General features: G+C 40.1%; 1 protein-coding gene across 1 annotated transcript; it reads left to right on the forward strand.

The window, feature by feature from the left end:
- Positions 1-6681: 6681 nt before the first annotated feature.
- VTI1B (vesicle transport through interaction with t-SNAREs 1B) lies at positions 6682-23748 on the forward strand. The gene is made up of 6 exons (XM_027843767.1): positions 6682-6962; positions 12496-12554; positions 13758-13949; positions 18870-19043; positions 21547-21608; positions 23387-23748. The coding sequence occupies exons 1-6, from the start codon at positions 6851-6853 to the stop codon at positions 23481-23483; spliced, it is 696 nt and encodes a 231-aa protein (XP_027699568.1). The 5' UTR covers positions 6682-6850; the 3' UTR covers positions 23484-23748.
- Positions 23749-23768: the final 20 nt, after the last annotated feature.

The following is a 23768-nucleotide window of genomic DNA, read 5'->3' on the forward strand; positions in this document are numbered from 1 at the left end:
CCCAGGGTTGTTGTTGTGATAACAGCTGCAAAGCAATTAATGCAGTGTTTGGCAGACAGTAGGTGCTTAATAAATGCTTGTTTCTTTCTTTCCTTCCTAGTACCTCAATAAAAAGCAGCCTGGTGCAGTTAAAAAAAAAAAAAGGAAGAAAAGAAAGTCCCTGTCCTCAGGGAGGTTACAGTCTACTAAAGGCTATGTCATATATACAGACATATATATTACACATATATATAATATATATGCAAAGAAATTTCAGTGGAGAGGCACTAGAAACTGAAGGAATCAGGCACAGTCTTGGGCAGGAAGGAGGATATGAGCTAATCCTTTAAGGGAGCTGGGCTTTTCTAAAAGGCTCAGTCTAAGGGAATGCATTCCATGCATAGGGCACAGGCATGGACATGGGAGGTGGCATGTTAACAACAATGAAGAACAGCAAGTAGGTCACTTTGACTGAACTGCAAAGCGCATGGAGGGGAGTAAGAAGTAATAAAATAATAAGCCAAGAAGGGGAGAAGGAACCAAGCAGTGACAGGCTTTAAATGCCACAGTCAACAAATTTTACTGAGTTTACTGTGTTCTAAGCACTATGGTGTCCCTACCCTCAAGGAGCTGCCATTTTAATGGGACAGAAAATGTGCAAATAACTGTGTATACGTGCAAAGTCAACCTCTGGTGCAGTCAGAGTGACCCCAGGTTTTAACCTTGCCTAACCTTTAGGTAGGCAGGAAGCCAGCCTGCAGTAGAGGATGGTCTGCACATGCACTGATCTCACCTCTGTAAGGTCCTTGAAGTGTCTCATTTTTCAGGATGATATGAGGATACTATATATAAAACCTCAAAAGAGAGAGAGGATAAAGATGTAAAAGTTTTTAAATTTAATGGAGTAGTAAACTTTGAGAAAGCAACAAGATTAGATTCTTAGAAATCTAAGGACTAGGTGGCTTCCAAATGTTTCTAATGGGAAATTCAGGCTTTGCATATGTTTTCATAATGAGTTCTAAAAATCGGACTAAAGATTTCACACATAAAATTGCATTTATAATTCTAAAGAAATTTTTAAATCATCTTTTTCCTGTTTTGAGGTCTCTGATTGTCCTGTTTTGAAAAAAGGACCAGTGATATCACGGGGGTGATGTCATGACTTAAGCATGAATTGGATTTACGTGAGGCAGAGTTGCATAAAGTTGTCAGGCTCATTCTCTCTTCCAGAGTCATCCAAGTCCACTGGCAAGACAAAAGTCAGGACGACTGGTGATGGCCTGGGAGGCAGTGGAGGACCTTGGCATCTTGGATGTCTGACCACCCTCTACGCCTTCCACAGTGCCCGCTTTTGCTGCCTTCATGGCCATGGGAACAAATTGTTCTCATCTGCCCATTCCATGGCAGGGAGGGGCGGGAGTCCTCACAGAAGACAGAAAGGTTCGTTTTTCAAGTCAGGCCCTCATGGATCTTTTTTTTTTTTTTAAGTTTTAAAAATATTTTTTATTTTCCCCAAATTACATGTTAAAACAATTTTTTAACATTTGTGTTTTTTTTAAAGTTTTGAATTCCAAATTCCTCCCTCCCTTCCTCCTATCCCACCGCAAGATGGTAAGCAATCAGATATAGGTTACACATGTGCAATCATGTAGTCATTATATACAAGAAGACTCAAATAAAAGAAAGAGAAGGAAAGAAAGAAATAGCAATGCTTCAGTTTGTATTCAAACAACATCAGTTTTTTTTCTGGAGGCAGATAGTATACTTCATTAGTCCTTTGGGATTGTCTTGGAACATTGGAACATTGTATTGCTGAGAATAGGCAATTGGGGTTAAAGTGACTTGCCCAAGGTCACACAGCTAGTACGTGTCAAGTGTTTGGTCAGAGGCCGGATTTGAACTCAGGTCCTCCTGACGTCAGGGCCAGGGCTCTATCCACTGTGCCACCTAGCTGCCCCAGAATACTTCTTCACTGTACAATATTGCCACTACTGTGTACAACGTTTTCCTGGTTCTGTTCACTTCATTTTGCATCAGTTCATAAAAGTCTTTCCAGATTTTTCTGAAACCATCCTGCTTGTCATTTCTTATAGTACAATAATATTCCATCACAATCATATGCCACAGCTTGTTTAGCTATTTCCCAGTTGACAGGCATCCCTTTATTTCCAATTCTTAGCCACCACAAAAAGAACTGCTATAAGTATTTTTGTACAAATAAGTCCTTTTTTTTTTTTAAAAATATCTTTGGGATATAGACCTAGTAGTGGTGTTGCTGGATCAAAGGTTATACACAGCTTTATAGCCCTCTGGACGTAATATGAATCCTTTTTTAAGATTCTTCCTTCAGCTTGTTGATGGCAATGTCCATACCAGATACCAGGGTTTGGGTAAAGATAGAAAGAACAATTGCTATGTGAAAACTGAAATTCTCTGAAGTTCCAGGTTAATTATAAGTTTCTAATTTGATATTCTTCTTATAACTCTGTTCTTAATAGTACTAGATCCATAAGGTGTGAATGGGTTTTCACCACAGGAACTAATTACTGAAAAGCCAATCTGATTAGATTTTTGTCATAATTTACTAAATTATACTAAGTCTTATCAGTAGCAGGCATTACCTAGAGAATCTCCACAAGTGCCTGGAACCTGGAGATGGTTGAGAAAATACCTCCACAAACCTGGTCTGATCCATGCATAGCTGTTTGAGATGCACAAGAGGTGCTTACCAGACTCCTAAAGAACATGGTTGCTGCCAAAGGACTTGACACCCCTAATGCTACAACTATACTGGATTTCTTTATTCATTTTATTGTAATTTTGCTTGTTTTAGTAGCTCTGTGTGTGTTATGGGCCTTTTACTTGATCTGTAAGTTTCTTATCATTTCTGCTTGGATTAAACCAAGGACCTTGTATTGCAAATTGTAAGGTCATGGTTTGCCCATAGTGTTTATGCAGAGACCTATCTCATGGTCTCTAGTTTCTTTTTCTTTTTTTTTTTTTTTTGCTAGGCAATGGGGTTAAGTGACTTGCCCAGGGTCACACAGCTATCTAGCTACCTTTCTTGTCAAAGGTTTAACTCCTCATAGAAGAAAACTGTGACAAAAAGAGGGAAGTGGGTGGGCCATACCAGTTGATTTTTTTTTTTTGCTTTGTTTTGTTTTTGCTAGGCAATGGGGTTAAGTGACTTGCCCAAGGTCACACAGCTAGTAAATGTCAAGTGTCTGAGGTCAGATTTGAACTCAGGTCCTCCTGATTCCAGGGCTGGTGCTCTATCCACTGCACCACCTAGCTGCCCCGGCCATACCTGTTGAAGACCTACAGACTGAACTGCCAAAGACTATGGGCTACAGATAAGTTTTGGTATACAGAGACCAACTGAGTCATTTAGTAGGAATTTTATCAGATCCTGCTGACCAATTATACTGCCACCAAGGTTACCAAATGGAAGACCTAGATACATCACTCTCCTGTGAAGCCTGCCATGATTGATCTCAGCACAGCAAAAGGAATCAATCCCTGACTGGCTTCATGGACCCAGTTAAGCTGGAAAAGGACCCCAACACCAATGATTGGTTTCTGGCCACTTGTTTGACCCTAATAATTAGGAATGAGTCCTTCACCTGTTCATCAGAGAGTGAGGCTGGTGACTTTGCACATTCCTACTTAAATCCAATTCACTTGCAAGTCATGGCATCACCTTCCTGATGTTATTGGTTCTCTTTGAGAACAAAGGACAAACAAAACCACCACCTAGCCATAAGCACTGAATGGGTGTTGCCTCAGACAAACTGAGACCTGGGAAAGACCTTAGCTTAAAAAGGCCAAGGACTCCCACTACATCCTAGGCCATCTCCAGTTGTGCGGATCTATATCCTGCCACCGAACCCAGATGGCTCCAGAGGAGAGAGTGAGGCTGGTGACTTTGCACAGCTCTGCCTCACTTAAATCCAATTCACTTGCAAGTCATGACATCACCTTCCTGATGTCATTGGTCCTTTCATTTTATGCCCAGCTTTACACCCTTGAAGCTGGGAGAACAGGAGAGCCCAACACTTATGTATGTCTGATCCAACATGCCAGTTATGCCTTTAACTAAACCAACTGCTGAATATGTGCACGTCCTTTTGTTCTCAGGGGAAGCGGTGCCCCTGGTGGTCAAGGGGTCAGACATCCAGGACTTGTGTGATTCTGTTTGCAATCAATAAGGCAAACTTAAACAAAATATCAAACTGTATTGCTATAGACTGGCCTCCTGATCAGTCAACTTTTAGTTGGGAAAAGATCACTACTAACCCTTCAAAATTTTTTACCCTCCTCAAACCCCTTTCTTGAGCTTGCTTGGTACTGTCAGGCCACTGGTACTATGTTATAAGCAAAATGGGAGGCAAGGTCAAGGGAATGGCTAAACTATTGGCTCCCAAATCTCTCACAGCCAAAGTATCCGTGGGTTTTCTCTTGTGTGTCCTCAAAGGGATTGTATATTGTTTGTGTTCACAGGACCTCCCTTGGTGCAAAGAACTGATTCCCAAGCCAAGTTCCAAATTGCAAGCAGGACTGCAAAAAGTTTATTGCAGAAAATGAGCTTTTAGCCAAGACTTGAAGGAAGCCAGGAGGCAGAGATGAGGAGGGAACATTCATGTAAAGAACAGGGTTGGGATATGGAGGAACAGCAAGGAGGCCAATGTATGGATGGATGGTGGTGAGGAGTTAGTTGTGTAAGAAGGCTAGAAAGGTTGGAAAGGGCCAGGCTGTGAAAAGCTTTAAATGACAATAAAGACATTTCTATTTGATCTTGGAGGTAACAGGGAACCACTGTAGTTCAGTGAATATTGCGTGAGGTGATGCAGTGGATAGGGCCTGGAGCCAGGAAGACTTATCTTTCCGAGTTCAAATCTGGCCTCAGAAAATTACTAGCTGTGTGACCTTGGGTAAGTTACTTAACCCTGTTTTCATCAGTTTCCTCATCTGTAAAATAAGCTGGAGAAGGAAATGGCAAACCACTCTAGTATCTTTGCTAAGAAAACCCCAAAGAGTCAGACACAACTGACAAATGACTGAACAACAAAACAACATTCTCTCATTTAAGAAATAGAAAACGGTTTATACTATAACATCAATATAATCAAAATGAACAATTTTGAAGGCTCTTCTAAACCACTGAAAAATTAAATAGCATAACCACAACAACTTTAGACAAAAACACTGTAAAAACTACTTTGAAAGCTTTAAGAATTATAATTAATATCAGGAAGACAGGTGATGAAATATACTATTATAGAGTGGTGATAGAGAAGACAATTTGGTATAGTCATTAGAGAAATTTACAATTGTTTATAACTGACAATATACAATTTTACAAAAACTTTCCTCTTTTACTTTTTTTATGGAGTAGAGTAGGAGAGAGAAAATGGATTACTGTTAAAATAAATTCTTATTGATGTTTTCTTTTCCTTACATGATCATATCTGTCCCTCATATCCTTTCCCCTCCTCTTCCCAGAGAGCCAATCTCTATGTAACAAACAGTTGTTTTTTTTTTTTAGGAAGAAAGATCAGTACCACTGATTAATACATTGAAAAAAATCAGAAAATATGTGCAATGTGTAACACTCCTGACCTCCCATGGGAGTGTATTCTCATGTTTCTTCATTCCAGTATACCTGATGTGCCTAATTTTGTTAATTCACTTCTGATTTTTTTGCTGTGATGCACGCATTTTCTTTTTTACAGATTTTTAAATTTATTTTGTTAAATATTTGCCAATTAGATTTTTACATTTATTTTTATTTTATTTTTTCCCTCAATTACATGTAAAACAAAAAATTTTAACATTCTTTTAAAAAAATTTTGAGTTCCATCTTCTTTCCCTCTCTTCCTCTCTTCAGAAGGCAAGAAATTTGATATGGATTATACATGTGCAGTCATGCAAAACATTTCCATACTACACATGCTGCAAAAGAAAATGCAGACCAAGAAACCCCAAGAGTAACAAATAAAAAGTATACTGCATGCACTTTCAGATGAGGTCCCTGTATTATGAGTTTTACCTGTTATGAGACCTCTAAGGAAGCGGAGTAATGTATAATTTTAAGGTAAAAACCTAGGATTAGGAAAATCACCTTGGCTGCTGTGTGGAGTTGCTGGCTCTGCCTCCTGGAGTAAATCCTCTCCAGGCCTCTGCTGCCCCACTCGTAAAAGAGGAATCTCCAGGCCTTCAAGGATCACAAACCAGCCAGCAGCTGTAGACCTCTAACCCTACGACAAGAAGAGACCCAGACGTGTCAGTGGCCTGGGACGTGACTTTGCGTGATGACGCACAATACGACCGCGTCTCGGGGAAGCTCCAAGGCCTCCCAAGGGCTTCCATATCTCCGGGACTGTCACGAGTCGCTCACGTCGAACTACAACTCCCTCAATGCACTGCGAAACTAGAGCCTTTTTTTTTTTCTTCCACTCCCTTCGTCGTCTAGTGCGGCGGGTGACGCTAACTATCGCTCACCAACTTTGACAGCTTAGTCGTCTCAAATCTGGAGCCCAACTCATCGCACGGCTCAGGGAGCGGAGAAGAGAGATAGGGTGGCTTCGGTTCCTCTCTTCCTTACGCGGAAATGTTTTAGGTTTCTCATCAGGCATATCTTGGATTGCCCCCAGTGGGTGGTAGGGTGGGACTTCGTGGCGGGATTTCCGGCTCCGAAGGACCCCGCTGCTTCAGTCCCCCGGAAGCGCCTCGCTTTAGGTTGAGGCGATAGCCGCGCTCGCTGGGGGCTATGGAGTCGAGATACGCGGGTTGATCCCGACGCTGGGCTAGAAGTGGGCCCCTAGGCCCAGGACCTCGGCCCTGCCGGTGTGAGGGAAGCTCGCCCTACGCCATGGCAGCTGCCGTGTCCTCGGAGCCTTTCGAGAAGTTGCACGAGATCTTCCGCGGGCTCTACGATGACCTGCGAGGGGTCCCCGACAGGCTCCTGGGGACCGGGGGGACCGGTGAGTCCTCTGGGCGGTGGGCGGGTGTGCGGGGATCCCGGGGCGCCAGGGACCCCCGCCCCCGTACTCTCATGTTTCTCCATTCCTTCTGGGGCTTGAGTCACAAAATCATGGACTTGGAAGGAAAGGCCTTGGGGGCCGCCTGTTCCCCCCAAGTCCAGCCCATCCATCACCGTTTATTAAGTGCCTCAGCTTTTATTAAGCGCCTGTTAAGCCTTATGTGCTAGGCGCTGTGCTAAGCACAGGGATTACAATTAATAAAAAGGAAGATAGACCCTGCCTTCAAGGTGCTTAAACTCTGCCGAAACGATCTTCCTAAAGCGCAAGTCCGACCACGTCGTTCAGACCCTCCCCCCCCAAAAAAAAGCACACACAAAAAAAGCAAAACAGGAGAACTCTAGAGGTTCCTATTATTTCCAGGGTCAAACGTAAAATCTTCTATGCGGGTGTTCAAAACCTTTCATAACGTTCCCACCCTCACCACCGAAGCTTCCATTCTTTATATTTTGCATCTCACCATGTACTCTTGGTCTCCTGGCTGTTCAATGAACAGTACACTCCCATCTCCAGACTCCAGGCATTTTCACTGGCTGTCCCCCACGCCTGGAGTGCTCTCCCTCTTCATCTACATGCCCTGGTTTCCTTCAAAATCCAGCTAAAATCCCACCTTCTACAACAGGAAGTTTTCCCCTGTACCTCTTAATTCTAGCAACTTCCTTCTGTTGGTTGTGTTTAGTTTACCTATACTGTATATAGCTGTATACACACTATAATTGTTCGCTCTTTAGGGGAGCAGGAGCTGATTTTTGTATTTCCAGGGCTTAGCACAGTGTCTGGCACATAGTGCTTAATAAATTTTTATTGACTGAATCCACTCCACGTAGCACAAAGACCGTGATCACCTACCTACCGACCCTTTTCTTGAAGATCTCTAGTAATGGAACAAAGTCATTACCATTGGGGAACCAACAGGAAGCTGACCGTTTCACATTTGGTCAGCTGTTGGGGAAGTTTTTTTCTCCTTTAAGTCAAACCTAAATTTTCCTATTGGCAATTTCCACCAGTTCCTCTTCATTCTGCTCTGTGGGAACAAGCAAAACTAGTGTCATCTCAACTCAACGTCACATCTCCTTTTTTACTCTTCTCTTCTCCCAGCCAAACATTCCTATGTTGTTCCACCAGTTCAAGTATGTCAAGTCATGTCTTTGAGCATTTATTAAGTGTCTGCTATGTGCCAGGTATTATGCTGAATCCTGTGCATACAAAGAAAGGCAGAAAGCAAACCAGGCATCCAAGAAACTCACAGTCCAGTGGGGGTGACATTCTAACAGCAAACAAGATATACAGGATAAATTGGAAATACTCTCGGAAGGCAGTAGCATTATTAAAGGGCATGGGAAAGTCTTCTTGGGACCCTTCATTCTGCTAGTTGCCCTCCTCCTGAAGCTATTTGCTTTACTGATGTCCTTCCTAAAATTTGGGGCCTGGAAAGAAACAAAATATTCTGTATGTGGTCTGACTGCCACCTCCCTGGTCTGTGCTTCTGAATGTAGCTTCCTTTGTGTTGTTTAGAGGGGACAACTGACCAGTGCTGGGGATGATGTACTTCTTCCCCAGTTCTGCTTTCTATTTAGGGCACCTGTCTGAGAAACCACCTTCTCTAGTCTGTTTCAGTACTAATGTTTCTGGGAGCTCATCTTCAGATACAGTTCTTCTTAGACCCTTCTGGCTAAGCATCCCCATATTGTTGAACCCATTCAGTCTTCTGTGTGCCAAGTGAGCTCTCCTCACCATCGCAGCTGTTCCTTACCTGAAAGCAATACTAGAGAAAGTTGGCTTAATTCAACAGAATAAGCGTGAATAAGTTCTTTGCAGACCTTAAAGCACTATATAAATGTTAGATGCCATTAGTAGTGATCTTTAGGCACTGTGCTTAAGCCATAACAAGGAGAATTTGGGTCAAAGGTTATTAGAGTTAGGGATAAGTTAAGAGAAGTTTAGGAATGTCTTGTCTTTCTGGATCTTTAAAAACAGAATAGATTTTCAACTCTGATAGTTTAGATGTGGCCCTCTAATCCTAATCCTTGTGAGATCAAGGTGTTTCAGTTTTTAAGGAGGAAGTAGTACTTCTTTTCACTTAAGAGATCATAAATAAGCCACAATATTAATGAGAAAAACAGCATGTATTTTTGATTGTCTTTCATGTAAAGTCTAATAATACTTTTTGATTCATTTTAGAGATAAGAAGTATGTTCTCTGTGCTTAGGGGTGCATGTTGTAACACCCAACAGTTGAGATTTCTAGCCTGGTGCTATGTGATGCAGAGGTACAGTTTTCTTTGAAAACCAGAAAACTCAATAGATTACATCTGTCTCATCTTCAACCTGTTCACCTCTGCCTAGTCCTTTCTCTATCATGGCCAAAGAAAGGAGGAGACAGGTTAGGAAGACTCTCTCTCTCAGATAAATGTAGTGTCCACTCAAATTGCACTGTGGCCAGTCAGTTACATCTTTATCATTTAGGCCTTTCCCTGGCCACTGAGACCATTTTTTAACCGTTTAAAATATTTTTTTCTAAATGTGTGAAATATTAGGTACCATACCAAAAATGTACATGTCACAGTCCTTACCTGTATTCTGTGATTTATGTTCTAAAGGAATAGAATGTATACACTAAAGACTGTAACAAGGTATTTTTGAATCTAAAGTACTGTCTTCCTCCTGCATTCTTCCTGGCTTAAAGGTACATTGCACTACAAATACCAGACTAGATAGAGTTAGAATTCTTCTCACAGGCTTCAGTGTTAGCATAAGACTTGTCAATGGGGCAGCTAGGTGGCGCAGTGCATAGAGCACCGGCCCTGGAGTCAGGAGGACTTCATTTCAAATTCGTCCTCAGACACTTGATACTTACTAGCTGTGTGACCCTGGGCAAGTCACTGCCTAGCCATAAAAAAAAAAAAAGACAACAACGACTTGCCAAATGTATTATTACCTAGTTCTATTTTGTTTATTTATTCATTCATCCATTCGTCTTACTATGTGTAAAGCATTCAGAGCATCCTGCCTCTATTCCTTTAAATCTGAGCATTCTCTGTTCTTCTGCAGCTCGTGTTACACCCCAAGGTGGAGGAGTGGTTTGATGCATACTGACGTTTTAAGCATGGGTGAATGTTGCATGAAAAAGCATTTAAGTGCCTACTACTAGAAACCAGACACTGTACTAGGCATGGAGATATAAACACAAAAAATGAGACAATCCCTCCCATGAGGAAAATTATATTCTAATAAGGAGATGCAGTGCACTTTTGTGAACAGTGTTCAGGGAAGGGAATTTTGGTCTAAGGAATTAACAGGAATTGTTAGTGGAGCTGTGGGGCAATAACAATGGGTATATTGGTCTGATTACTGTTCCCAGAGTAAAAAGAAGTCAAAGTTTTCTAATCACATATTTCCTTATGATGATTTCCTTATGCCTTATACCACTTCTTGCACACAGATAATTACTGGAAATGCATTGCAGTCTCCCTGTATGTCTTTCCTTTGCCCTTTTGGACACCCATAACTTTATTTGATTATTGTTGTATTCCCATATTTGCATCCATGTAGCATGATCAAGAGGACATTAGTATTTTTTAAAATATATTTTTATTTCATTAAATATTTTGCAATTACATGTAAAAAAAATTAACATTCATTTTTTTAAAAATTTGAGTTCTAAATTCTCTCCCTCCTTTCCCTCTCCTACCCTCCACTCCCCTTTAAGAAGGCAAGCAATTTGATATCACTTATACATGTGAAGTCATGCAAAATATATTTCCATATTAGCCATGTTATAAAAGAAAATAGACAAAAAAAATAAGGTTTAAAAAGTATGCTTCAATCTGCATGCAGAGTTTATCAGTTCTCTCTCTAGAGGTGGATAGCATTTTTCTTCATAGGTGTTTTGGAATTGGAGGACATCAGTATTAATACAGTCAAGTTTTTTTGTGTTGGGAAGCAACTTGAGATCATTGATAGTACTGCCCCAATTTCCCAAATGCATTCAAATTTGCTTTCTCTGGGGCCCAAGTTCATTGTCCATACGATATGTTGTCCCATATGTGTATAGTCTGAGTATGAATACTCAATCCTCCAGCTGCACATTATAGTATGGGAAATTTAATCCATTTGGTTTTTCTTGTGTAGGTTAGTTCTTAGGCTGATCTCTTTTTTGTAATCATAGAATTCCTCATGTTCTGGGGCTTGATCAGCCTGTCATGGTGCAAACCAGAACTGAAGCTTCTCACCTATCTACAAGGAATCTCCCTCCTATTTAGACCTAGTGGTTGTACTTATCAAGGAATTTTGTGTTATGCATAAGAAATTCCTTGTTGGAAAGCCTTTAAAGGCTGAAAAAATGGCAAGTGTTTTTTTGTAATCAGTAAATAACAACAATGAAAAAATACATGCCATAGATCTGGGCTTCTTAAACTTTTTCGTAGGCATTGCCTGGCCCAAGGGCATGCACAGTTTGTGTCCAGAATCAAGGCTGTATCACTTCGGGATGAAACACAGGCAAGTCCTGCCAGAAACACCTCAAATTCATTAGGCATTTGATTTTTAATTAATTATCGGTCATAGCACATTCAGAAACCTTTTACTGTTGCCAAATTTTTCACAACCCCATAACCCACAGTTTAAGAAGCTCTGAGCACAGGGGACTTTTTGAAAGGGTCTCAAAATAAAAATCTACATGTAGGTAGGTTCAGAAGTCAATGAGATCTGTTCTTTAGAACTTACTGTTCATACCCCATAACTAACCATTAGTGCTTATTCTCTTTCTGTACCATCTGGAATCTGACCACTGAGATCTCAAATGTTGGTTTCCTCATACAGAGAAGGAAAGGACAGTTCATATTTGCTCGTTAAAAAAAAATTGAGCCAGAAGGATAGATATAACTATATAGAAACCTGTTATGTAGTATGTATTTCTCCAAGGGTAGAAAACAGGTCATGCAGAAGAGAGGCTGTATTCCAGGATCTGTTGATCTCTGATACTTGTGACAGCTTATTTTGAAGTAGTTTACCTTGTGAGAGAATGTAGCAGTGCAAGCATTTCTTTTACTCTTAATGGCTAGGAACACTGCTCTTCAGTTCTGTTCTTCAAGTGCTAAAGATATTTCTAAAAGAAAAGCTCCCAAAATGTTTTGTGCAGTGGCAACATCACAAGAATTAGGGTTTAGGAACTTGTGTGAAGGAGACAACAGTCATTTAGATGTTTTTAAAAAACCCTTTTTTAAAGTATTGAGTTTGTTTTGAATGAGATGATACTGCCTTTCCTCCCTCTGTCCCGTTGTTGTGAGGATCAAATGAGTTGATGTGAAAATGCTATACTAGTATTTATTGGTTGTTACTGTTATTACCATAATTAGTTATTACCTTAGAATTACCATGGATTAACAGAATATAGAGGGAAAGTAGAGTGAGTGGCATGTATAAAGGTCATGGAAGCAGACTGGAGCGTTTCAAACATGTCTTTCTCTCTTTTCCAGAAGAGAAAAAGAAGTTAATCAGAGATTTTGATGAGAAGCAACAGGAAGCAAATGAAACGGTGAGATCTGGGGAATAAGGGACTTCTTTCTTTTACTAGTATATGACTTCTTTAGAAGCAGTGCCGAGATCTGACCCTGTGACTGCACCCCTTTTTGGGCCTTAGTTTTGAATATCATCCTTACTAAAAGGTGGGGCAAATGTTGGTGATGGGTGCTATGGCATCTGTGGGTAAGGCTTGGGGTTGGTCCTGAATAATCATGTTTTGATGGTGAGAATGGCTGCTCTAAAATGGATCTGTCCTAATCTTATTTTAAGAATTTTTGTGCAAGTAAAATAATGGAATCAAAGGAGCTTTTGGGTTATCCTCACTTGATAGTCATCTCTCTTTCAAAATGTATACTATAGATGTATTTTTGATAGCTTAAAAGGAGAACTGAGGAAAGACTTCTAGGGAAGTGGTGTACACACTTTGATCAGAGGTTAGTTAACTAGACTTCTGGGTTGCAATTAGCTACTTTGGTAGTAATAATATTAACCAGCACTTATCTAGTGCTTTAAAGTCTGCAAAGCACTTTACACATATTTCTCTTGATCCTTACAACAACCCTTATAAGGTAATTACTAAAGGTTATCTTTAGCTTGATTATTTTTTTCTTTCTTAAAAAACTAGTTTTTTCTCTCCCTTCCCTCCACTGAACAAAAATTTTAAAAAGAAAACCCCATAACAAATATTTAGCTCATACTTTATGGAAGAGGAACCTGAGGCTGAAAGGAGTAAGTGGTCACCTAGCTGGTGTCACAGGTGGGATTTGGACCCAGGTTTTCACTCCTTAAGGCTAGAGTACTCACTGAAAACAAGTGGTCAGTTGTTTCTGTGAGTTAGAGAGGTAGTTTATAGATAGAAACTAATTGTTCGGTTACAGTTCCTACCAGTGCTTTCCAGGTAAGTTTCCACAGGGAATAAGGAAATGGCTCCTATTTATAGGAGACCCTGTACGAAGGGATCAGATGCTTGAGCATGTAGGAACTGTGACAATGAAGAGAATACCTGCTGCCTCTGCATGTTGAGCTGAGTGCGTAGCAGGTGCTCCATATGTGTTGATCTATGGCTAGTAAATGTTGATTAATGATTTATGTTGGGTTATGACCAACCCTACAACTTGGAGAGAAACTCTGCAGATTCTGAGAAAGGCCTGCTTTCCCTGCTTCTATCTAAAGTACTATGTCTAAATGTGAGCTGTTAATACTCCTTACTTGACAGTTGGCAGAGATGGAAGAGGAGCTACGCTATGCCCCCCTGTCTTTTCGCAACCCCATGATGGCCAAGCTTCGAAGCTACCGCAGAGACCTGACCAAGCTCCAGAGGGAGGTGAGGAGCACTCCGCTGACAGTGCCACCTGGGGCCCGAGGAGACAGCAGATATGGGGCCTATGCCATAGAGAATGAGCACATGGTAAGTTCCTGCATCTTGAGTACATTTATAATTAGGCCTATTTTTGCTTTTGCTTTGTCTAAGATCATGATTGCTACTCCTGCCTTTTTTACCTCAACTGAAGTATAATAGATACTGCTCCAGGCCCTTAGTTTTACTCTAGTGTGTTTCTCTCTTTCAAGTATGTCTCTTGTAAACAACTTTTTGGATTCTGATTTCGAATCCATTCTGCTATCCACTTCCATTTTATGGGTAAATTCTCCCCATTCACCTTCACAGTTATGATTATTGTATATTTCTCTTTGTCCTGTTTTTACCCCATTTATCCTTTTTACCCTCTCCCTTCTCAAGTCTGTTTTACTTCTGACCACTACCTCCTTTAACCTGCCCTTCCTTCTGTCAGCCCCTCTCCCCTTCTCTTACCCCTTTCCCACCTACTTCCCTGTAGTGTAAGATAGATTTCTATACCCAACTGAGTGTGTATGTTATTCCTTATTTGAGCCAATTCTGATGAGAGTAAGGTGCAATCATTGCCTGCCACCCCCTCCCCCATCTTCCCTTCTATTGTAAAAGCGCTTCATTTTGCACTTCTTTAATGCGAGATAATTTTGTCCATTCTTCCTGTCCCTTCCCTTCTCCCAGTACATCCCTTTTTCTCACTCCTTAATTTAATTTTTTTGAAATCATCCCATCATTGTCATCTCACATCAAGTATCATCTTCCCATTTCCCCTTATGATTTTTCTTTCATATTTACCTTTTTTTTTTTTGGTTAGGCAGTGGGGTTAAGTGACTTTCCCAGGGTCACATAGCTAGTAAGTGTCTAAGGCCGGATTTGAACTCTTGACTCCAGGGCTGGTCCTCTATCCACTGCGCCACCTAGTTGTCCCTCATATTTACCTTTTTATGCTTCTCTTGAGTCTTGTATTTGAAAGTCAGATTTTCTATTCAGCTCTGGTCTTTTCATCAGGAATGTTTGAAAGTCTTCTGTTTCATTAAATATCCTTTTTTTTTTTACCTGAAGGATTTTACTCAGTTTTCCTGGATAGGTCATTCTTGGTTGTAATCCTAGCTCCTTTGTCTTCCAGAATATCATATACCAAGCCCTCTAGTCCTCTGATGTGGAAGCTTGTGTGATCTTGACTGTGGCTCCACAATATTGAATGGTTTCTTTCTGGCTGCTTTCAGTGTTTTCTTTTCTTCAGTGAATTTTTGTTCTGTTTGGCCAATTCTGCTTTTTAAAGAGTTCTTCTCGCTGGTGAATTTTTGTGCCTCTTTTACTATTTGGCCAGTTCTTTTTTTAAGGTGTTATTTTCTGCAGTATTTTTTGTGCCTCTTTTACTAAACTGTTAATTTTCTTTTCATAATTTTCTTGCATCACTCTCATTTCCTTTCTCAGTTTTCCTCTATCTTATTTGATTTTAAAAATCCTTTTTGAGCTCTTTCGAGAATTGGGCTTGTATCTAGTTCACTTTTTTTGAGGCTTTGCTTGTAGCTAGCTATTTTGAAATCATTGTCTTCTACTGAGTTTATATCTTAATTTTCCTTGTCACCGTAGTAGCTTTTTATAGTTATGTTCCATTTTGGTTGTGCGTTTTTTTTAAGGGGTTTGCTCATTTTTCTGGCCTATTTCTTGACTTTTAACTTTGTGTTAAAGTTGGACTCTGCCCCCAGGGAGTAGGGAGCAATGTCCCAAGCTTCAGGTTTTTTGTGCTGCTGTTTTCAGAGGTAGTTCTAAGAGTTGGTAAGTTTTTAGTGCCTCCAAGGTGGTGTGATCTAAGGAGAGATGTGGTTATTGCTCTCTTGGCCTGTGCTCTGGTTTTTACCCAGGAAGGGCCCCAGCTTCCCTGTTGCTTCTTTTGGCACTGGGACTGGGACTCAATGCTCCTTTTCACCTAGGAACTTGGACTCAGCATAGGGTCAACAGGGTCCTGCATTCAGTGCCCACAAGGGTCTCCTGTAATCTGGTTCTGATCAGTTGTCCGACTCTTTACTGTCTCTGGGCTGAGAGCTTCCAAAGCTGCTGCCTCTACTGTTGCTGGTGTTCCTGCAGCGTGCACTGCAGTCTGCGCTGTCCTCTACTCCAGTGTCATAGACCTGTCCTACCACTTCCTAAATTGTCTTGGGCTGGAAATATATCTCACGTTGGTCTTTTGAAAAGGCTCTGCCACTCCAGAGTTAAATTTGAGGCATTATTTTAAAGTTGTTTGGATGGGCGTGTTGGGAGAGTTCAGCTGAGTTGTAGTTACTCTGCCATATTCGCTCTGCCCTGGTGCATTTATGTAAGACAAGAAGTAGCCTATAAAGACAGGTTGGCATTGGTTGTTATTCCATTGGCTTTAGGTCTCTCACAGGAAGGTAGCAATTTTACCTAGTGACCATGTATATAAATTTGCCTAAACTTTCCAGAAAATGCAGGAAGCTACCAAGTTTCTTGAGTAATATAAAATATTAGAGCTTTTTCTTGACCTTTGTGGTTCAGGAGAAGGCAATAGTCACATGGTGGAAACAGCATGAGACTAAAAGTCTAGAGACCTGAATTTTGGTCCCAGCGTCGTCTCTGACTAATTATGTGACCTTGAACAAAGCACTTTCTGGACTTCTCTGTGAAGTGAGGGGTTGAAATATGCGACCCAAACTTTAGGTCTCTTCGTATTAAATTTTATGATTCTTACATGAGAAATCTGAAGAGTAGAGGAGGTAGGTGGATGCTCCGAGTCAAAAAGGACAAAGTTAAGTTCACTAAGACACGGGTTAGGAAGAAGTTGCAAAGAAGGGAAGGCCTGATGAGGTGGAGGTTTACAGTCAAAGTAAGTTAATTATGGATGACCAATTAATCATGAGTCAGAAGAGTAATGTGGCTTTAAATAAAAATAAGCCAACTTTAGGCTTAGAACCATAGATCTAAGGACTTCAGACCTTCCAGTTCACACCCCTCATTTTACAAATGAGGAAGCTGAAGCCCAGGGAAGTTAAATGACTTACTCCAGATTACATTAAGAGGCAGAATTTGAACCCAGGTCCTCTTACTCTGGAGCCAGTGCTCTTTGTATATTTAACCTGGCTGTAGTACTGGGAACCATTTGCCAACGAAAGACAATTGTTTTGATATATGAGTGAATTGCTACAGGCCTCCTAGGATCCTGCCTTTCTTTGATTATTAATATATAACAGGATGCTACTGAGTTTCCCAAGTAATATAAAATATTAGAGCTTTTTCTTAACGTTTATGGTTCAGGAGAAGGCAACAATCATACAGTGGAAACACCATGAGACTAAAAAAGTCTAGAGATCTGAATTTTGGTCCCAGCTTCTGTAAGGATAGAATGAAAAGCTTTCACTAGCCTTTGTTTCTTCCAGTGGCATTGTTTTATAATCTTAAATTGTTTATGCTGAGCTAGAAAAATAAGCTTTTTAAGTTTGTTATATGGCATGACTTTCTGGGAAAAGTAGGCATACTGGGAGAAATTCTGTAGTTGTAAAAGCAAAACGTGTCTAAACTTTTATTTAAAAAGTATGTTTTTTGTACTTAGGCTACCTTGTGCTAGCGAGTATAAATGGAACTTAGCTTTAATGGGGATTTAGAGAATTAGGAATTAGGTCTACTGGGACAAGAGAAGCTGCCATTCAGCTTGATAGATCACCAGTTTAACTACTTAGAAGTTCATGCTGTCTGAGATGTAATACCTTTCTTGGAATTGCTAAGAATGTAACTGCATGGGTTTTTCCCCCCAGGAATGTAATTAATAAATGGTTCCTTTATATGCTGAAAAACAATGGGAACAATTCAAACATAAACATGCAGGGCAGATAGATTAGCACTTGAATTCCCAGTTGCTAGTCAGGAGCAAATCTCATAAATTAATTAGCCTATTGAGTTCATTTTTTTTTTTTAAACAGGTTCTAGTGCAGGGGTGGGGAACCCATGGCCATGAGACCCTCTAGATCCTCAGGTACCGCCCTTTGACTGAATCCAGACTTCACAGAACAAATCCCCTTAATAAAAAGATTTGTTCTGTAAAACTTGGACTCATCAAAAGGCCTCACCCAAGGACCTAGGGGGCCACATGTGGCCTCTAGGCAGCGGGTTCCCCACCCCTGTTCTAGTGAGACTAGGTGCTCTCAGAACTCTAACTCCTTTATCTCAATGCAATCCCTAGAACTGGCCCCTGCCAGTCTTTCAGGAGAGTTGTCTCTTGACAGATGAATTCATTGTTCGGTGCAAATCCATCACCACAATTCATATATTTTATTTTGTTTTAAAGTATAGAATTTTTAAAAGTAGTAATTTTTAAAGCACACACACCAACTTATCATTCTTCTTCAGAAGCAGCTTGATGGTGAAAAGTGGATAGTGATCTGGGAAGTTCAAATCCAGCAGTTGCTAGCTGTGTAATCCTGCGCAAGTCACTCAATGTTGTTTGTCTCAGTTTCCTTAACTCTAAAATAGCATCTACTTCCCAGGGTTGTTAGAAAAATCAAATGAAATATTTTTAAAGTGCTTAGCACATAGTACCACAAAGTGCCTGGCATGTAGTAGGTGCTTAAAAATGCTTGTTCCCTTCAGCTAACCATGTCATTTTCCTATAGTGTTTTGTAAATCTTAAAGCATTATAGAAACGTAATTTCTAAAGATCGAAGGGGGACAATTACTATTGGTAAACACAGAAAGCTACACCATTCCTACAACATTGAAACCAGCCTAGCTCCCAGTGGGAGGACTTCTAGAAGATGGCCTTTAAAAATAAGAAAAGTCTTTTTTGATGTCTTCTTTCCCACTTACCCAAAAAAGCAAAGCAGGTAAGAGCTGAGAGCAATGTATCTATGTACTAGATCGTGGATTCTTTTTCCCATCTGAAAATTTGTTCCCTTGCCTCCTTTTCCAACAAATGTTATGAAGAAAACAACTAGAGCGCCTGATTCTTTTCCATTTTTTGGTCAGAATCGGCTGCAGTCTCAAAGGGTGTTACTTCTGCAAGGCACTGACAGTCTGAATCGAGCCACTCAGAGCATTGAACGTTCCCACCGGATTGCCACTGAGACGGATCAGATTGGTTCTGAGATAATTGAAGAACTAGGAGACCAAAGAGACCAGCTGGAACGCACAAAGAGTCGAGTAAGTTCTGCTGGGGAAGAGGTCAGGGGCAAGGAAAGAGATGAGTAAGGTCTCTTTCATAAGAGTTTATGCTGTTATGACTTAGGAGCATACAAAAGCTAAAAACTACATTAGGTCTCAGTTCAGGGATTTGGGGCAGAAGTGGGACCTTAAATTTTCCTTTAAGCCTATCTAGACCTAAATTTCTTAGCAAGGTGAGCTTTTAAGGTAGGTGTTTTCCCTTCAATATACAGATCTCCTTTTATTTTAGTTTCTGCATTTACTGGAAGAGTATAGAGATTGGACTTTTAACTACCCCAGATTTCATTGGTTTTGAGGCCAGCTCTTTATTCTCTATGCTACATTGCTTCTTATTTATTGAAGAATGTCACAGGACTAGTATTCCTTTTGCTAATTTCTATATCTTTGCTATTGGGAGAGACCTCAAAGTCATTTGACAGGGAAAGGTTTGAAGGTCAGGTTATTTTTATTTTTATTTCATTGACCCAGACCATAGCCACCCTATAATTTTGAACTTGGGCTAATTCCCATGCAGTGTCAGTAATTAGCTGTAGAAGTAGCCCCATTTTCTTTTACTATTACCTATGAGGGCTAGAATCATAAGTGACCTTACAGACCAGACTCCTATAGGAATAACTTGACTTTGGGCTTGCCTGGTAGGCAGCTCAAGTCCAGAAAGGTTTTGGAAAATGAAAATGTTCCTTATTTTCTGCAGTTGCACTTCAAATTATTTGATTTGATCCCATAAGAATAAAAGGGGTAGTAGTAGCAGAACTTAATAAAGCTGATGAGATCTGACCAAAAAATGATTAGTCAGAGCTGGGAAGGGAGACTGTGGCTGGTTGGGATTTAGGGTAACTCTCTCTAACCTATAACAGCTTGTTTTAAAGGATGGAGGAGCCTCCTTTTTGTCAGTGCTGTTTGCTCTTTCTCTAAGATTCACAGCAAGCCCTGATCAAGAGTCTCAAAAGAAGCTACTGGAAAAAAGACTTTGTCTGCATTTTGAGTTCTAGACTTACATATCTACATACCAATGTACTTGGTAGTAGATATGAAAGGTGAGGAATGAAAAAGGAAGATCAGGAGCAGATGGCTGAAGGTGATTTCATCTCTAAGAGCTGCCTCCTTATGACTTTCCTAGGCTTCCTTGAGGAACACCAGAGAGATACCAGTGTTTCCTTCACCTTGGTGACTTGGCAGTGACTTGACATGAGTTGATGGGAAAAGCATTAGATTTAAAGGCAAAGGATACTTAAATACTAACTCTGTCACCTTTCTAAAAAAGGTATAAAAAGTCACTTAATTTTTCTGAGTCTCAGTCACCTATAAAATAAGGACATTGGACTAGATTAAGCCCTCATAGCCCTAAATCTTCTGACAAATAATTGCTCAGATTTGGACAAACTTCCCAGGTTTCAAAAAGAGAATTTGACAAATTATTCAATTCTTGCCCGAATTTGAGAGCAGGTTTTTTTTTTTAAAATAGTGTATAAACATTTAAAGGGAAGAGGTGGTTACTAAGAGTCAGCCAGGTAGAACATATTCATTTCCCTTTCTGACAAGTTATATCAAGGATCCCATTAGATTCTTATCACAGGATTATTCTTGCCCCTGTTCTAAAGATATTTTCATTAGTGTTGCTGAGGAAGATGTAGATAACACATCAAATTTTTACAAATTTTATGTGAAGCTAGGAAAATACATTGAGGAATAGAATTGGAGTTCAGAAATATCTTGACAGGCTAACAGTTGGCTGGAACTCACAAAATGTAAAATGCTCAGTGTAAATTTGTGCATTTAGGTTAAAAAAAGATACAAGTATAGGATTAGTGGTAGATAGAACACAATTCATGTTGTAAAAGAGTACTGGGCAGGCATTTAAGTACTCCACTTTGTCAGTCAAGTTCAGTGAAGCATCAGATAAACAGAGCAATATCTACCTGTTAACTCTATTCTCTAGGACGAGGGAGGTGATAGTCTAGTGCAAGGCTTCTTAAACTTTTTCCATTCATGCTCCCCTTTTGTTGTGTGGCCTGAGGGTATGTGCAGTGCAAGCTGTGTTCAAAACAAAGTTGTAGGATGCAACACTGGCAAGCACAGGAAACAAGGTGTTTCTCCACCTTGGATTTGTAAGTTTTGGTCATTGCGCTTTTAGAAAGCTTCTACTGTTACCAAATTTTTCTCAACCCCATATGGGGCCTTGACCCACAAATGGCAGTCTAGTTGATCTGTGCTCTGGCCAGACTGGATCTAGAATAGTGTCTAAGGGTATTTTTAGAGGAGCCATTGACAAGCCTAGAGTACATCTCAAGGAAGGAGGACAAGAATGGTGAAGAGCCTGGAAAACCGTCAGATCAATTGAAGATTGTTTAAGCTAGAGAAAAAGAAACGGATCATTTCTCATTCTATATGCTCAACAGGATCTCTCAGCTATCACAAACTCAATTTTTTGACTTAACTTAGAATTGGAAGATAATGTGGTTTTCTCCTTTTTTTCCCCCAGCTGGTGAATACAAACGAAAACTTGAGCAGAAGCCGAAAGATCTTGCGTTCGATGTCTAGAAAGTGAGTTTAAAACTGGAATGTCAATACTAGTTACTATTACACTTTCCTACTTCTGTCATTATTAATAAATTCATGATGACATTCACCTCCAGGAAACACCATGCAATAGAAAGATCTTTGAACCTGGACTCAAACCCTATTTTGCCGTTAACTTTGTGCAAATCACTGAACTTCAGTGTCCTCAGTGGAAAGATTAAGGTTGGACTAGATTACTTCAAAGGACTCTTCCAGCTCTAAATCTCTGATCCCATGGATCCTCAGACTGTTGACAAATTTTTGGAAGCACTTTGATGTAAATGTAGCTGACTGTCATAGGGCAGATGAAATGATTCAGTTCATTCTTAGAATTAGTTCAATCTTAGAATTAGACTATAAGAACCATTCTTTTTTCCATTTACAAAAATATCACGTGTGTAGGAATATTTCCTTTTTGCCCTGAACTGTATTTAAACTTATCATCTAGAGTGATGGTCTCTAAACTTTTTTTGAGCTTGCATCTCCATCAGTACTTGTACACTTTTTATTTCATCAACCACCCCACCCCTGTGGGTCTGTTTACTTATAAAATATAAGTACACTATAAAACTTACTCCAAAAATAGAAGTGTTTAAAGGATGAAGACATGTAAGTCAATAGGAAGTCAGCCACTGGAGTGGGGGGGGCGGTTAGGGAAGAAGGGGATGGTGTGAGGTGTCAGATCTGCATGTTAGGGAAGAAAGAAAAAAAAATCCCTTTAGCAGCTGTGCTGAATGATTGAGACCAGGACAGCAATTTGGAGGCTACTGTAATAGTTTCAGGGATAAAGACCTGAACTAGGTTGGTGGCTATGTGAGTAGAGCCAAGAGAACATATGGGAGAGATGTAGTAGAAACAGGATTTAGCAATTGATTAAATATGTAGGGTGAGGAAAAATGAAGACTTTCCCAGTGGCAGCTTTGCTGGGGCTATAAGCAGTTAAGCTATGCCCTTACTCAGCTCAGGAGGGAGGAAAAAAATAAGGATAAATGTTTGATATAGTAAACCACATATTGGGTGTTGTTGCATCTTTCCACTCTGGTTTCTACCTTTAAAGATTGGTTTAAAAAAAACAAACAAACAAAAAAAAAAAAACCTGCTTACAGTTATTAGTAGATGCCTCCACCCAGCAGGTGGCCTAACCTAGGGATGTCTGCAGTATGTAACCAGTTGCAAGTTGATTTTTTTTTGTAGTTTAGTCCTCTTGAGTTAAATGCTGATGAGAAAGATAAAAGTGGGCAAAGTGAGATTCAGAGAGGTATATAATGTTCCCAGGACCAGTTAGAGCAGTCTAAAGTTAGAATACAAAATACTATTAGGCTGACAAGAATAGTTTAACTGTTGAATAGTAAGCTTCTTGTGGAATAATCAGAAACAGAACAAGGGTGAGATTTTCCACTTGTGATAACTAAAATCAAGAGTAGGAAGGGGATGGAAGAGGACTTAACCTAATGATACATCTTGTAGAAAGAAGTGTCAATACCCTGATCTATACAGCATGTAGACTGTGGTTTTTTGCTGATTATAGAATGTTAGACTTTAATTTTTTCCCCAGTCTTTAAACCACCCAGTTAAAACAAGTATTATCCCCATTTTACAGACACTTAAAGAAGTTTAGTGAGTTGCCCTTGGTCATACATAGCCAATGATAGAGAGGAGAGATGGCAGTGTTCATTCCACTCAACCACAATGCTTTTCCATCCTACCCAGTAGTGGGGCTTACAAGTCCTAATACTGTCCCTTTACTTCTTTTCCATTTGTAGAGTGGCAACCAATAAACTGCTGCTTTCCATGATTATCCTTCTGGAGCTGGTCATCTTGGGAGGCCTAGTCTATTACAAGTTCTTTCGAAAACAATGAAAGTCCCTACCTCCTCTTTATCCTTCTTGTGGATCTCTAAATCAAAGAGCTAAGGACCAACTTCACTGCTATGGGCTAGCAGTTTAAGCACTCGGACTGTGTGTAAGAGAGAAGGCAGACAACGATTGGAAATGTAAAGTAATGATAACAAGGCTGGGGTGCTATACCAAGGTAACAAATGCTGTGTTTATTAGTTCTTTAAATTTATAGAGTATTCTAATATATTAACTCATGATGAACTAAATAAAACCAGTTACAGAATACAGTAACATTGGTCACCCAAAA

The sequence above is a fragment of the Vombatus ursinus genome, unplaced genomic scaffold (genome assembly GCF_900497805.2).
Source record: "Vombatus ursinus unplaced genomic scaffold, bare-nosed wombat genome assembly UNPS02014926.1, whole genome shotgun sequence".
Taxonomy (NCBI): Eukaryota; Metazoa; Chordata; class Mammalia; order Diprotodontia; family Vombatidae; genus Vombatus; species Vombatus ursinus.

What these genes read in the sequence shown, in the direction of transcription:
- VTI1B (XM_027843767.1), top strand. Translation starts at nt 6,851, where the DNA reads ATGGCAGCTGCCGTGTCCTCGGAGCCTTTCGAGAAGTTGCACGAGATC. An exon ending in CCATAGAGAATGAGCACATG is followed by an intron (nt 13,950 to 18,869) that starts GTAAGTTCCTGC and finishes TTTTTTGGTCAG; the next exon opens with AATCGGCTGCAGTCTCAAAG. An exon ending in TTGCGTTCGATGTCTAGAAA is followed by an intron (nt 21,609 to 23,386) that starts GTGAGTTTAAAA and finishes TTCCATTTGTAG; the next exon opens with AGTGGCAACCAATAAACTGC.